We start from the raw sequence: 16,233 nt of genomic DNA on the forward strand, positions 1-16,233 counted from the left end.
TTTTGCTAAGATGTAAAGTTAATGTGGATGGGAAAATAATACATTTGGAATAATTATTTAGATAATAAATTAATACAAAATGGGCATAAACATTCAAATCAAAAGCTGTCAAATCAGTATATATACATCTAAACCACCATTTCAGGCACAAAAATGCTGATTTGAGCACAAAATGCAAAACTGGGGGCCTTACTTAACTGTCCTTATGTGTGTATTTTCACTGTGGATTTGAGGAAGAAATAGCTTTTAAAAAAAACAAAATAAAACCAAAACTCCACATTTTGCAGTCAGAAGCATCAGTTCTGCCTCCTGTGAGGTGATGATGCTTCTAACTCCTATTGAAGTCAGTGAATGATGGCGATACTTAGCTCCTTTTAGGATCAGGCCTCTAGTCCAAACTTGTACCTCGAGTGCTTGCCATACACTCTGCCAAATTGCATCGATAATGGTGTCTAAACATTGCTTGAGCAAACACACCCAGGAGATATTGATAACCAGTCAGCATTTATTTTTGTCTACAGAATACATCAATTTCTGGTGTAAAGAGATTATAAATTTGATACATTTTTACTATTCAAAAATAGAAATTATATAATGTGACAGAAGTATTAACATCAAATAACAGTAGGCTCCATATAACTTTACATAAAAAAAGAAAAGTCAGTGACCTATACTCCACAAATAAATACAGATAACCGTGGCAAAACATTGGAATCACATACCTAAAATTATCACAAAAATAAAAGAAAACTGCTTTAATCCATTCTATGTAGAAGGCAGTGATTCTAGCATAAGTATTCTTTCTGAAAATGTGTCTATTTCCTACCGGGTTTATGGTAAGAGCCCAAAGAGATAAAGGCTTAAATAGTTTGATGGCATTTGATCATGCAGATTCTTAGATATGTTTTATTGAAGACTGCAATTATAAGCTTAGTATTTTCCTATGCCCCCTCCCCATCTAGTTTTAAAAAGCCCAAGTTTTGTGTGAGCAAATATATTGCACACACACACACAGAGACTCACTAAAAATGCACTGTGTTTGCCAAAATGCTTTTGGCATAGATTTATGCACCTAATAAGCAGTGCAAATCATTAACTGATCTTGTTATAAGCAAAATTAATGCATTTTTTTTTAAATTTAGCTCTTAACTGTCATTTCACAGATATGAATCCAACCTGCCTCCAGAGTAGTAATCACAGCAGGTTCTGTTGTCGGAGTTCTCTTCCCAGGGCCATCTTTTTTCCCCTGTGAGCAGGGTTGAAAGTGGTTCTGGAAAAGTACAGGAAAACTATATCAAACTTTCGGGGCAGATGGGGCATTACACTAAGACTAATGCGTGCTTTTTCACTGTACAGAGTTATAGTAGTATTCGGAGCATGAGCTTTTGTGGGTGAATACCCACTTCGTCAGATGCATCTGACAAAGTGGGTATTCACCCACGAAAGCTTATGCTCCAAAATGTCTGTTAGTCTATAAGGTGCCACAGGATTCTTTGCTGCTTTTACAGATCCAGACTAACACGGCTATCCCTCTGATACATAGTAGTATTCGTTTTTCCTAGTTCAATATAAATCTTGTCAAACTGGGAGGTTTTGTCACTATGAGGAAAAACTAATGCCAATATGGTAAAAAAAATTCTTATCATAGTAGTACAGGAAAAATATTTTTGCTTATTTTATCACCATTAAACCACCTTGGGTTAGGAAATGAAAATTTACGTGTCTATGGTAATAAAGTTTGGCATGTCATGTTTCACTTGAGCATAAATGTGGACAGCAAGAGAGGAACATTTCCACATATTTATTACTGCCAGTCAGCAGTAATAATGCTACATCTGCCTAAATATGTCACCTGAATATCTAATTTCTTTGTGAATCTGAAATGAACTGCCAGAGATCTTTTATACATAAAACACAATAGATATGCTTGTGTGTGTGTGTGCGCGCGCGCGTGCACGTGCGCTTATGCAAGTGTACTTCTATATTGTTGGGGGCGAACTATTATTTAAACGAATCATAAACATTATTTTGCTTTTCCACATCTTTTGCATATTTTTCAAGAGACCGGGAGAAACACTTATTTAAAAATAGTTCTGGAATGTAAACCATGGCCAATTAAAAGGAAAGCAGGTATTCCCCACAGTCGTATTTGGATACACAAACTGAGGAGAGGTAATCTAAAACCTCTCTCTAGAAGCATATCCATCACAGGACATGTATAAATCCAAATGTGACAATACATGCTTAAAAAAGAAAAATTCCCAACAATCCATACGAAACCCTGACACCTGCCCATGTATCATATAGCACAGGTTCAATCTGATCTTCCAAACAGGTTTTTACTGAACAATGCAAACTTTGTCTTAGTTTTCTTACAGACACAGGCATGTTGGCAAAAACAAACAAAACAGAGCAGCTGTGTGCACCTGCATATATGTGATTACAATCTTAATTTTATTAATTATGATTTCAGATCAGCACATCATATGCATATCACCAATATTTAAACTATATGCAGTACTATACCTGGTTATTTCTTCCTTAAGTTTGCATGGATCTTCTGCATAGAATTTAACACCAAAATATAGAGTATATGGTGGCCCAGCTAAGGGAAAGAGAGAACAATTAACTTTTGTAGTCCAGATTTATAAAATAAAATCTTTCATAATAGATGAGCTACTAAGCTGCCTATTTATCCAAGGGGCTTACACAGCCCACTGCCACTCACTCCCCATATCACCATCACTTCATATCAGAGAGAAGTTCCTAATGGACTCTTTTCCCTTTACAGAGTAGAAAAGCTTTATTGGAACAGGATGTTTTTGGTTTTTTTGGTTATTGTTTCTTATATTTGTTTGTGAGTACAACACCGTGTCCAATGTGAACATTCCCCATAATAATTAACAACTGAAAGTATAATTATGCCTTATATACCTAGTAAATGTTTTGGAATTTTGTAATTTTTTTAAAAGTTTTAGCTCTCCAATAAAATCCAGTAACTCAATCCTACAATTCCTGTTATGATCATATTTATTCCCATGCACACACTTCCACCAACTTCAGCCAATCTCCCATTGATCCAAGTGACTTCAGTAGAACTATGTGTGATATTAAAGATACACATGGTAGTAACAACCTGCAGAGTCGTGCTCAATACAGCAAATACCTGCCACCAGTAATCGAGTTTACTACCATGTATAGTCCTACTGACCTCACAGGGCCCATGAAATACAAGTGTATTTCATTTTTGTACAAAACAAATTGAAAAGCAGCTTCTTCTGCCAAGCCCAGAGTTCAGATATCTGTATTTTCCCTAGAGCAGCTATAAGACTTTCCTGTCTCGCAGATGACAATTTAAAACTCTGCAGGGAATTCTGTGCTAGGTAGTTATGATGATATTATCTGTTGCAAGCAAATCCTGAATGCAGACCGTGGTCGATACACAAAATTGTTGCTCGTCAAATATTTTGTTTTAAAATACGAATATCATTGTAATCTGAAATCCTGCACATAAAATGCCAGATTTCCAAAAGTAGCTAGCATCCATAAGTCACTGGGAGATGCTTTTAAAAAACTGGCTGTATTATTTGGGATTTTACTATATTCATTATTAATATTTTTACAAAATGTTTCCAATTTTCTATTAAAGTAATATTATTAAGCTTATTAAGTAATATTTTAAAGTATGAGATATTTGTCTTTGATATCTAAAGCATGACACCAATATATAATTCATAAAAAAAACTAGGCAAATTTTTGAATATGGACCTAAGAGGCAATATTTTTTCCACTTGTAGAAGGAAAATATCATTCATGTCACTTAGCAAGACAGAGAAATCAAAGCCAGTACAATTCTAAATTATACAAATAAGAACTATACCATATACCAGTGCTTCTTTTATTCTAAGCAAAGATTAATCACAGAAACATCCTTAAGAGAAAGAAATTACATTTAATCAATGTATGTAATTTTGACATGGCTATTAACTGTAATACTTATTATAGCTCAGGAAACTATGAATCTGTCATGCCTCAGAAATCAAGACCCACTACTCTGCACGTATGGTGTCCTCTGTCTCTTCATTTTCAAGTAACTGTTTATGAGGTTCAAGTGAAATACATACTGTTTATCAATTCCTTATGTTCTGCAAGGGTCTTTGCAGGATCCAGCCAGTACTGTGAGAATAGATATGGAAATTAGTCATTTACCATGGCAAGCTATTAATGGTTAACTTCAATTTATACATTTATATATTACTGTTTTTCCCCAAATTCAGTATGTGTGAATTACAAACAATTATGTTAACTATTGGGCACAATGAATTTAGGGCCCAATCCAAAGGAAATTGACTTTTTCTTCTATATTGGTAAAACACAGAAGCCTGAGTAATTATACGGCGGTGGTTATACGTATTACTATAAAAATCTGAAGTATTGCAGTCTGCAATCTGCAAATGAAAAACTATAACCCAGAGTAGAGAAAAATATTGTCTTGACAAGTGTGTTCCTACACATCTTCTCCGAGGAAGGTGTCATAGTAGAGGAATGACACGGTCACTTTCACATTCAGCAGTAGCTGTTGAATACTGCCTTACACTCAGATTTACAACAGCCACTACATCCATTCAATCAGCTGTACTTTATTACAGATGCTAACTAGGAATCTCAGCTAAAGCTGGCAGTCCTGAGCTTGACTCCTATTGCTCACAGGGCTTGTCCCACCTGGTGCTTTAGTCCACACCAGCTGGGATGGAAACTCTAATAAACACCAGCGTGTTGCACTTAGTGGCCCACGTGCATGTTCATGTAGTACTGTTTGAAATAGGATTACAGTAACAAACACTAGGGAACTTTTAGTGCACGCCTGCAACGTCCACATAGGCCAGTTATTGCACAAAACACTGGTGTGCATTCAAATTTACACCCCAACTGGTGCAGATTACAGAACTATGTAAACAAGCTCATATCAACCCTATTCAGTTAAAACTGATAGCTTCAGGAGAATACGGATAACACATCTGACACTATGATAAAACTTGTTAAACAAAATAAATCTTGCAGTGGCTATACCTCAGTAACCCTCCAAAAATAGAAACCTTTTTAAGTTTACAGTGAGAGGGAAGAAAAACAAACAAATCACTTGATAAATTTGTTCAAACATCCTATTGGAGCTCCTAGATGGTGTGGCATTGTTTTTTGTTTGTTTTATTTTTAAGGAAAAGGGTATAAATAAATTTGGTTACATTTGGTATAACAGCTCCCTTGCTATGGGCCAACAACAGGAACCTTCACCATTGCAGAATAGATTGCTATCACTTGTGCTATAAAACCATGTTCATTAGTAGCATGCAAAGGCTGTTATCCTCGAGGGCGTGATGGGCTGCTGAGTCCTTGTGATGAGTCAAGAGAGGCACAAGAGACTTGCCCAGGCCTGGCTCATTTGTTCTATTCTCCCACCCCAAGAGTTGGAGGAGTTCCTGCGCCAGGTAGTGATCCCAGAGGGGAATAAGTCACTGGCAGTGCTGGAATTACAAGGATGCATCGGGGGATGTGACCCCTTAATACTTTATGGCTACCTCACCTCTACCTTATTCAAAGGCACTGAATGGAGAAACATGTTTTGGCCCTTTACTTCTCACTAACAATTTCTATAAACCGCATACACATGCGGCCTTGCAGCAATCTTCCATATATTGTGCATATCACCAGCAGTGCCAGTCACAACTTCTTCTACCTCTGGGGCAGGTGCTGTGATGGCCGTACTGGAGATTCGGGCTCTGCAGCTTCTGGGGGTAGAGGTGAGAGCAGGATCTGGAGAGGCTGGAACAGCCACCGTGGCACCTGAGATCAGGCTGGGAGCAGATAGGAAGCAGCATGATCAAGTCAGAGCCAGGAGCAGCTACCCCTGGCGAGTGAGACACAAACTGCTCGGACCTCCCTTCCCAGCCTGGAGCCAACTGCCCCTCCCCCAGTAGCTCCCCTCGCTCCCCATGCAGAGCACCCACCCTGACTCCCTTTCCTATTCCTGATACCCTGACCTCACCCCGTTGCCCCTGACTCACCCTGCTTCCCAGGCAGAGAATCCACCACCACTTCCCCCCTCTGCCCTGCTCCCCAGGCAGAGCACCCACCCCGACACCCCCTTCCCATCCCAGACATCCCAACTTCACATCTCTACTCCACTGTCCCTGACTCTTCCTTGGGTGCGGGTTCAGCACCAGCAGCATAGTGGCTGTGTCACACAGTGGCTCCCTGTGGTGGAAGAGCTTGGCCCCCTAAGATGGGCCCTATTTTCCTGTGGTAGCCGCACCCCTGTCTGGGCCCTCCCTCTTTCTGGAATTGGCCAGGACAGGCTCCATCTGGTCTGTTGGGAGCAGGGCAGCCAGTGACCCAAACCCAGTGACCCCCTCAGTCTCCCTCTCACACACATCCACAACAACTATACATCCTGCAAGATGTTTTGCTTTCATGGAGTTAGAGCATCAATGTAAGGATCTGAGAATAGGGTCAGAGTTAAATAAGAGGCACAGAGAGGGCCTGATCGTGACCTAAGTACGGTTACTCATCCAAGTCTCCTCACTAACACCAGTGGTAATACTATGATGAGTAAGAATTTTCAGGATTGGACTCAGGAACAGTAAAATTAAAAAACAAAAATGCGGGGGTCACTTGGGTGTAAATGATGGAGGAATTTGCACCACAATGCGCCAGATTTTCAAAAAAGATAAAGCAACTAAATAAAATGGACAGACTCCCACTGAATGCTGCTGGGTATTGGGTACAGAGATAATTAGCATAAAATTTAAATTCTGATCTGGGCTTTCAATTATGAACAGCCATAACGTCTGGGTGTATTCAGATCCAGATTTCATCTGAATCCATATGTAGTTATAAACAATATGTCAAATTGTCAAATCATTTAGGCTTCAGTCACCAAACACCAAAACCCATTCATAGCTGGTTACAAAGGTCCTACTGGCCATCAAGTCTAAGGTCATTCTACACAACAGGAACTATATTGGCATAGCTCCTGTGCTGTAGCTATGCTGGCAAAGACCTGTGGAAACATCACCTCAGGTAGGTTGACGGAAGCATTCCTCCTTTGACATAGCTGCGTCACTCAAGGGTGTGGATTTTTCATGCCCCAGGCCCACATAGCTATGTCAACCTAACTTTTAAGTGCAGATCAAGCCTAAATACAGGACTGCTAATATTCTCAGCTTCAAAAAAACAAACCCCGATACCTTCTTCTGAACCACTGAAGGGTTGAAGCATATGCTACTGATTCTTAACTTGGATTTTAAAATGTGGCTCCATTATGTATATTTAAGCTATTCCAGGTTAAACACATGCAAAGTTTAATGCCAGGTTTCTGTGTAGGGTCAAATCTTGGTCAAACGTTCAGAACCTGTTTCAAACAAAACATTAACTAGGTTGAAATTTTTTCATTTGTTGTGGTGTCAATCAATGAAGTGACTGGAATCGGTAGACTTGTCCCCTGCCAGTCCACAAGGCATCTGGTGCTCTAGTCATGCAGCTCAGATTACTATGAAATTGTAATCTTTGTCTCACATGGGGTCACTGCAATGCTATAGCACATAAATTTTTGTTCTAATTCAGAGATTCAGAGCTTTTAAAGCCAGAAGGGACCACTGCAATCATCTCGTCTAACTTGCTGCATAACACAAGCCTCAGGCTTTCCTGAATAAATCCTGCTTCATGTCCCATAACTGTGATTGAACCAGAGCATATCTTTTAGAAACATAATCCAATCTTATTTTAAAATGTCCAGTGATGGAGACTCCAGCAGAATCCTTTATAAATTGTTCCAATGGTTAATTACACTCATTGATAAAAACTGCACTTAGTTCTAGTCTAAATTTGTCTAGCTTCAACTTTCAGCAATTGGCTCAAGTTATACCTTAGTTTGCTGAATTGAAGAGCCCTTTATTACTGAATTTCTGTTCTCCATGTAGTTATTTATAGACTGTGATCAAATCATTTTTTAACTTTCTCTTTAATAAACTACATAGATTGAGCTCTTGGAGTTTCACATTTGAAGTGCGGACACCAGAACTCGCTACAGCATTCCAGGAGCAGTGGCACCAGTGCCAAATACAGAGGTAGTAAAACCTCCCTTCTCCGACTCAATATTCCCCAATATAAACATCCAAGGATTGCATTAGCCCTTCTGGTCACCGTATGACTCCAGGAGCTCATATTCATCAGATAATCCACCATGATATGCCCCTCAAAAATACTTTTCAGAGTCACTGCTTCCCAGGATAAGAGTTCCCCATCCAGTAAATATGGCCTACATTCTTTGTTCCTAAATGTATGACTTTATATTTGGCTGTATGCAATTCACATTATTAGCTTGCACCCAGTTTATCAAGCATTTCAGACCATTCTAATGAAGAGAACACTTCTCTAACACATTTTACCATTCTCCTAATTTTTGTGTCATCTGCAAATTTTATCAGTAATGATTTTATATCATCTTCCAGGTCCTTGATAAAAATATTAAATGGCATAGGCCCAAGAGCCAATTCCTGCAGGGCGACACTAGAAACACATCTGCTTGCTGAGGATTCTCCATTTACAAATACATTTTGAGACCTATCAGTTAGCTAATTTTTAAGCCATTTAATGTGTGCCCTTCTAATCGTGTATCATTTTAGTTTCTTAATCAAAATGTCATGTGGTACCATGTTATATGTCTTACAGAAATCTATTAGACACTATTACTTCTATCAATCCAACAGGATATTAAGTAGTTTGACAAGATCTATTATCCATAAACCAGTGCTGATTGGCACTAATTATATTATTCTCCTTTAATATTTTTATTAATCAAGACCCATATCAGCCTTACTTTGCTCATGTCAGGCTAACAGGTCTACTATTACCTGGATCATCCACTTTACCCTTATTATGTATTAGCAAATATTAGCAACTTCCAGCCCTCTGGAACTTCTAGGGTTGCCAAATTTGGCTGGACGTATTCCTGGAGGTTTCATCACATGACATATCTTTAATTAAAGATTAATGTTTAATTCTTGGAAACTCCTGGATAATTGACAATCCTAGTAACTTCCCCAGTGTTACAAGACTTATTAAACATTAACATTAAAGGTCCAGAAAGATCCTTGCTCTTTTAAAGCTCTTGAATGCAAGTTATCTGGACCTGCTGATTTTAAAAATGTCTAACTTAAACAGCTACTGTTTAACATCTTCCTTAGTTATTGTTGCAATGAAGAGCATTTCATCATCAACATATGCTATAAATAAGACATCTGCCTTTTTCCCCAAGTACAAAACAGCAATATTTACTGATCAATTCTGCCTTTTCTGCATTATTATTGATGCTTCTACCATTTTCATTTGGCAGTGGACCAATACCACTGACAGTGTGCCTTTTGTTCCTGGTAGATATAAAAATACATATTATTTGTAACTCTTCTGGATATAGAGTTCACCTAGTGTCCTTTTGCTTCCCTTGTCAATTTTCTACCATTCCTAGCTTCTATTTTATATTCATTTCTATCAACTTCCCATTTCTCCATTTGTGTCATATTGAGTTGTTGTTTTTTAAAGCTGCTTTCACCTTCTTCTAAGACAAGCTAGTTCTTTAACCAGCATAGCCTTCTTTTTCAAGCCTGGTCTACACTATTGCTTAAGTTGATATAACTTATGTCACTCAGCAGTGTGAAAAATACATCCCCCAGAGTATTGCAAGTTACCTCAATTTAAGCACTGTCCACACCGGTGCTACGTTGGTGGGAGACGCTCTGTTGCCAACATAGTTTCCGCCTCTCATGGAGGTGGAGTAATTATGCTGACAGAAGAGTGCTCTCCCTTCAGCATAGCGCGTCTTCACCAGACGTAGTGCAGCTGTGCCGATGTAGCACTGTAGTGTAGACTTGCCCTCAGTTGTGGTTAATTCAGTGTACCATGACTCATCGGGTTTGAGCTGCTAGCCCCTAAAGCTTCTAAAACCTGGTGGTTCCCCATAAATGCTCCAAGAATGGCTTTCATCATCATGCTGCTCCAGTGGTCCCCTCCTGATGACTTATGATCCTTCATTGCTGGAAAGAATCAAGCATTTGAAATTTAGGGAATGCCAGATTTACAGTTGTCTGCGCATCCTTAGTTCAGCTCTCTTGTGTGTTTGCATTATGATACAGTCTTCAATTACATGACAGCATGCTACTTTTTCCACTGGATGTCTGTCTTACTCAGTTCATAGGATGGATACACAAGGTGGCAGTTTAAAGGCTGCATGGGTAACCATAATGGTGGCATTTCCTAATTTTCAAGTGCTTGACTTTGCAAATTAAATAATATTATTTTAACAGAGTTGGTGGGGGGCGGTGTTTTTGTTTGTTTGTTTATTTTTATATATGTAAAAATAAAAAATAATGGGAGGAAATCGTTAAACATACCTTTTCAAACCTCAGTAAAAAGATATGTTTCAAGTTTTAAGAAAAAGTGATTTTGTTGCATGTTTTAAAGTGTGTGTGTGTGTGTGTGTGTGTGTGTGTGTGTGTGTGATCTTATTTCATCTGAACTATTTTGCTCATTAAACTGTTAATTAAAGAATACTCTAAAACCCCATCAGAATATTCCTTTCTATAGTAATGTGTTAACAAGAGGCACACATTTTTCTATCAGATATTTATTTTGAAGTGTTTCCCATTAAGTAGAGTTTTCAAATAAATTAGCAAATAGATCCATTTGACATCTGGGGCTCTAAAAATGAGACACTAGAAGACTCAAATGTAGGTCTCTTGCATGGCAGTGCAGAACTAATCACCCCCAACACTCCCATGCCTGTCCCTAGTGTTATACCTTTAACAGGTCAGTGAAAAATTAGAATTTTTTCATTTACTGTTTTATGCAAGGTCTCATTTACTTCATGGAGTTTTTCCTTTATATTGGCCATTCACTGAACAGCATTTCACTATGAATCACAAACTGGCAAAAACCACCTACACAGGTTTTATACAGGTGTAACCGTAATGAGCTCACTGGAGTTCCTCCTCATTTACACTAGTGTGAGAGAGAAAAATCTGCCCTGATTGTTTTGAGGAGGGCTGATGGGGTTCTGCAATTATTCATTTAACAGAGATTTCCCCTGTCCCTGAAACAGCTGAGGTTACCTGCATTTTTAAAATTCTAAATTAACTAGCTAGTCATTAACTAGAGAGAAAGGCTGGTCTTCTTATTAAGGTGCTCAGCTAGGACTCATGACACTTGGGTTCAACTCCTGGCCCTGTTACAGACTCTGTCACTTAGGACAAGCAGCTTATGCCTCGTCTATACTAGAATAACTCCCTTCTACCAGCAATGCCGCTCATACTGGCAAAAAGTTACTGTTGTTGGTATAATTTATACCAGTTCCCCGAATGAAATAAGCTATACTGTCAAAATTACTTTTTTTTTTGCCAGTATAACTGCATCTACACCAGGGCTTTGGCTGGCATGACTATGTCATTTAGGGGTATGATTTTTTCACACTCCTCATCAATGCAGTTATTCTGGCAAAACTTTTAAATGTAGGCCAGGCCTTAATCTCTTTGTAAAATGAAGATAATGCAAAGGCTTTCTCTTGACTGATCTATTCAGATTGTAAGCTCTTTGGGGGAAGGGCTGTCTCTACTCTGTGTATGTAGAACACTTATCAAAAAGATCACCCCCATCCACCTCAAAAAAGAGTCAGTTCATGTGGAGTCCAGAGGTCATTATCATACACCCTTCTTCTCAGGGTATAAGCAGCTACAATTCAATATATCCTGGCAGCCAAAAGCCTCCTCCAAATAAGTAACATCACTCTAAAACAGTGATCCTGGAAGTGGCCCTGAATTAAACAACTTGTGCCATGCCTGCAAACACTGCTACTATTGTCCCCACCCCACAACGTTCCCCCCAACTCTAGCCAATCCAGGAATTAGTCACAACAGGTTCTCTTCCAAACAAAATTCCGATTCAGGGAAATATCATGGGCTAAGCACTTGTTTGTTTAGTTTAACAGGAAGAATTCAAATAGTACTTTTTATATACAGCATTTTATTACTGATCATTTGCAACACCTTTTTTAATCTTATTTTCTGTTGTCACATTTCTGTTCCCATTTAAGTCAACAGCTAAAATTCCGCTAACTTCAGTGAGAACAGAAAAAGGCCCTTTCTACAGAACACAAAAATAGGTCCTCTCAACAGGCAAATTAAAGAAACTGCTACTGGAAATCTTATTCTTTCATGAGATATTGAAGGTATGACAGCCAAGCGCACCATTGAGAAAAGTCACCAACAAGGTAAAATTTACAACTGGGAAATCCAATCTGCTGTGTCTTTTACTCACCGTCTGATGACTTCTGTCACAGTAACGCAGTCCAAAGTAATCTATCTCCACGAGGTTTAAGTGACGGAATACGTAGCCCAGGACAACCGACCCTTTCGTTGACTTCTGTGGGAAAGAATTTACAGAGTTCTTTTCACAAAAGTGTTCTGTCTTTGTCAGCTATGCACAGTGGTACTCATGCATTCAGTTAGCCTCATCTAAAAGAGGTGGCTGTTTTATTGATTAGAAACAATTCAAGCTGCCTTCAACCAAAGCCTCAGCTACAACTAGAAAAAATTTCAATTACTTCTTACATACATTTAATCAATTATTTTGTAGACAATATTGAACATTTGGTAATTGTTATAATCATGCTTCCTAAACTATGTTTATGTATGTTAATAAACCTATGAGTTTTCTTAGACATCTGTATTCATGGAAGAAATCTGTTCTCTGATCCACATGACAGATTTCAGTTCTAAGATCTTGTGCTCCCTTCAAGCGTGGATCTCTCAGTCAAGCTCTGCCACTGCATATCTAAAGAAAATGTTGCCCTTAATGTGAAAATTATGAACCATAAGGTGCTCTATTATTCTGTGTGAAGAAGGCTTCTTTTTATTCCATTTATTTAAAAATATTTTTAAAAGTAGAGATAGGCCCGATCCAACGTTCTGAATCCAAATAACCCCATTGTGTTCTGGTGTGTTGTTGCATCATTTAAGGTGTACACTAATATTTAAACACAATATTAGGATGTGGCTCAAATTGCTGCTTCATTGTTGTGGTGTTGGCGTGGTAGATGCTCATTGATATTTAAAGGCCTTTTATTTACCCGCTGTCTCATACTTAGTGCGGAAGATCTCGAATTACTGATTGGTCAGATGTGCAACATCAGCAGCAATCTGTCCAGAAAGGCTAGCTAAATGAGATTCTCTCTCTTTTGAAATATGGTGGGGTTTGGTTTTGAATTAGGAAATTTGGATCTGGGAGACAGGAGGGGACATTTCTAGGATAAGATGAGACAATGCTAAAACTATTAAAAGAACTGACTGTATATATTTGTTATTTCTACATTACCAGGTTTAATAAAATGAGGGCTGTCAATCGATTTAAAAAATTAATCGTGATTAATCGAATTGTTAAACAATAATTTAATACCATTTATTTAAATATTTGTGGATGTTTTCTACATTTTCAAATATATTGATTTCAATTACAACACAGAATACAAAGTGTACAGTGTTCACTTTATATTTATTTTTATTACAAATATTTCTGCTGTAAAAAACAAAAGATATAGTATTTTTCAATTCACTTCATACAAGTACTGTAATGAAATCTCTTCATCATGAAAGTTGACCTTACAAATGTAGAATTATGTACAAAAAAAACCCCCTACATTCAAAAATAAAACCATGTCAAATTTTAGAGCCTACAAGTCCACTCAGTCCTACTTCTTGGTCAGCCAGGCACTCAGACAAACAAGTTTGTTTACAATTGCAGGAGATAATGCTGTCTGCTTCTTGTTTACAGGGTCACCTAAAAGTGAGAACAGGTGTTTGTATGGCACTGTTGTAGCCAGCGTTGTAAGATAATTACATGCCAGATGTGCTAAAGATTCATATGTCCCTTCATCTTCAACCACCGTTCCAGAGGGCATGCGTCCATGCTGTTGACGGGTTCTGCTCAATAACGATCCAAAGCAGTGCAGACCGACGCATGTTCACTTTCATCACCTGAGTCTGATGCCACCAGCAGAAGGTTGATTTTCTTTTTTGGTGGCTTGGGTTCTGTAGTTTCCACAACAGAGTGTTGCTCTTTTAAAACTTCTGAAAGCATGCTCCACACCTCATCCCTCTCAGATTTTGGAAGGCATTTAGATTCTTAAACCTTGGGATGAGTGTGGTAGCTATCTTTAGAAATCTTACATTGCTACCTTCTTTGCGTTTTGTCAAATCTGTGTGAAAGAGTTCTTAAAACGAACATGTGCTGGGTCATCATCTGAGATTGCTGTAACACGAAATATATGGCAGAATGTGAGTAAAACAGAGTAGGAGACATACAATTCTCTCCCAAGGAGTTCACTCAAAATGTAATTAACGCATTTTTTTTTAACAAGTGTCATCAGCATGGAAGCATGTCCTCTGGAACGATGGCTGAAGCATGAAGGGGAATATGAATGTTTAGTATATCTGGCACATAAATACCTTGCAATACCGGCTACAAAAGTGCCATGCAAATACCTGTTCTCACTTTCAGGTGACATTGTAAATAAGAAGTGGACAGCATTATCTCTTCTAAATGTAAACAAACTTGTTTGTCTTAGTGATTGGCTGAATAAGAAGTAGGATTGAGTGGACTTGTAGGCTCTAAAGTTTTACATTGTTTTGTTTTTGAGTGCAGCTATGTAAAAAAAATCTACATTTGTAAATTGCACTTTCACGATAAAGAGATTGCATTACAGTACTTGTATGAGGTGAATACTATTCCTTTCGTTTATCATTTTTACAGTGCAAATATTTGTAATATAAACAATAATATAAAGTGAGCACTGGACACTTTGTATTCTATGTTGTAATTTAAATCAGTATATTTGAAAATGTAGAAAAACTTCCAAAAATATTTAATACATTTCAATAGGTATTCTATTATTTAACAGTGCAATCAAAACTGCAATTAATCACAATTAATTTTTGTAATCTTGATTACTTTTTTTTTTTGAGTTAATTGCGTGAGTTAACTGCGATTAATTGACAGCCCCAATAAAATACATCCAGGAAAATATGACAAATTAGTGAAAACGGGGTTTTAGTCACCTGTTCTACCTAAACATTTTCCCTAAATGATACTGATCCATGGCAAGTACACCATTCTTCTCCTACTTGTGCACAAAAAACAGTTCCTTGCAGAACTATTTAAAATGCAAACACTAAACAACACACACAATCAAGCCTTCAGGTCTGAAATCTTTGAAGCCAATGACCAAATTATAACTGGACCTCAGGAACTGGCCCTTTCTGCTTTCATTCCAAATATTTCTTTATAATGAAAAGTCTGAGAGACATAAAGGAACTACTAAAAACAAAATCAGTTTAAAAAAAAAATACTCAATCTCATCCTTACTTGAAATTGCAGATTAATTTGATAATAGCCTGCCTTTCATCAGCTTTGCTTCTGAGTACAGCTGGTAGAATATTGAAGAAACAGTGTTCATAAACATACATTCATTCATTTTCAAGATGGCTTTTCAGTTTGACCATGTTTTGTTCAGTATTCCTATACATTTAGTCATCCAATCAGGGACTAGGGACAATACCGTGTGACTTCGGTGACTAAGCACATGCTAGAACTAAAGAATACCAATTAGTAAAAGCAAACATTTCACTAATGACTCATACGCTTGATTTTTTCCAGACTATTTAGCAAATACAAATATAAATAAACTGATTTTGATTTATGATAGATAGATAGATAGATAGATAGATAGATAGATAGATAGATAGATAGATAGATAGATAGATTTTCATAAAGATCAGTTCTGAAAAATGCACAGTAGGAAAAAGGCAAAATTTTTTGGATAATACCTTCGCAAGGAATAATTATAACCACTCAATTAACTGTAGCTGTGTCAGTGCCAGGATATCAGAGAGGCAAGGTGGGTGTGGTAATATCTTTGATTGGAGGAACTTCTGTTGGTGAAAGGGACTGTCAAGGTTCCTTCCCCACTCTGAACTTTAGGGTACAGATGTGGGGACCTGCATGGACACTTCTAAGCTTAATTATTAGCTTAGATCTGGTACACTGCCACCATCCAGAATTCCAGTGTCTGGAGCACTCTCTGTCCCCTCAAAACTTTCCCCTCCCTGGGTTGCCTTGAGGGATTTCACCAAT

The 16,233-nt window shown here is 37.9% G+C and overlaps 1 protein-coding gene across 5 annotated transcripts in view; it reads right to left on the bottom strand.

Annotated features, from left to right (window-relative positions):
* EPB41L4A (erythrocyte membrane protein band 4.1 like 4A) overlaps nucleotides 1–16,233 on the bottom strand; it is a 207,696-nt gene that overhangs the window by 92,994 nt on the left and 98,469 nt on the right. For all 5 annotated transcript variants that reach the window (XM_050945784.1, XM_050945783.1, XM_050945781.1 and 2 more), the window contains 3 exons: nucleotides 12,364–12,468; nucleotides 4,125–4,176; nucleotides 2,527–2,605 (listed from right to left, as the gene is read on the bottom strand). In XM_050945784.1, coding sequence (XP_050801741.1) covers nucleotides 2,527–2,605; nucleotides 4,125–4,176; nucleotides 12,364–12,468 — 236 coding nt within the window. The remainder of the gene's footprint in view (nucleotides 1–2,526; nucleotides 2,606–4,124; nucleotides 4,177–12,363; nucleotides 12,469–16,233) is intronic.

This window comes from Gopherus flavomarginatus, chromosome 3 (assembly GCF_025201925.1).
Source record: "Gopherus flavomarginatus isolate rGopFla2 chromosome 3, rGopFla2.mat.asm, whole genome shotgun sequence".
Lineage (NCBI taxonomy): Eukaryota > Metazoa > Chordata > Testudines > Testudinidae > Gopherus > Gopherus flavomarginatus.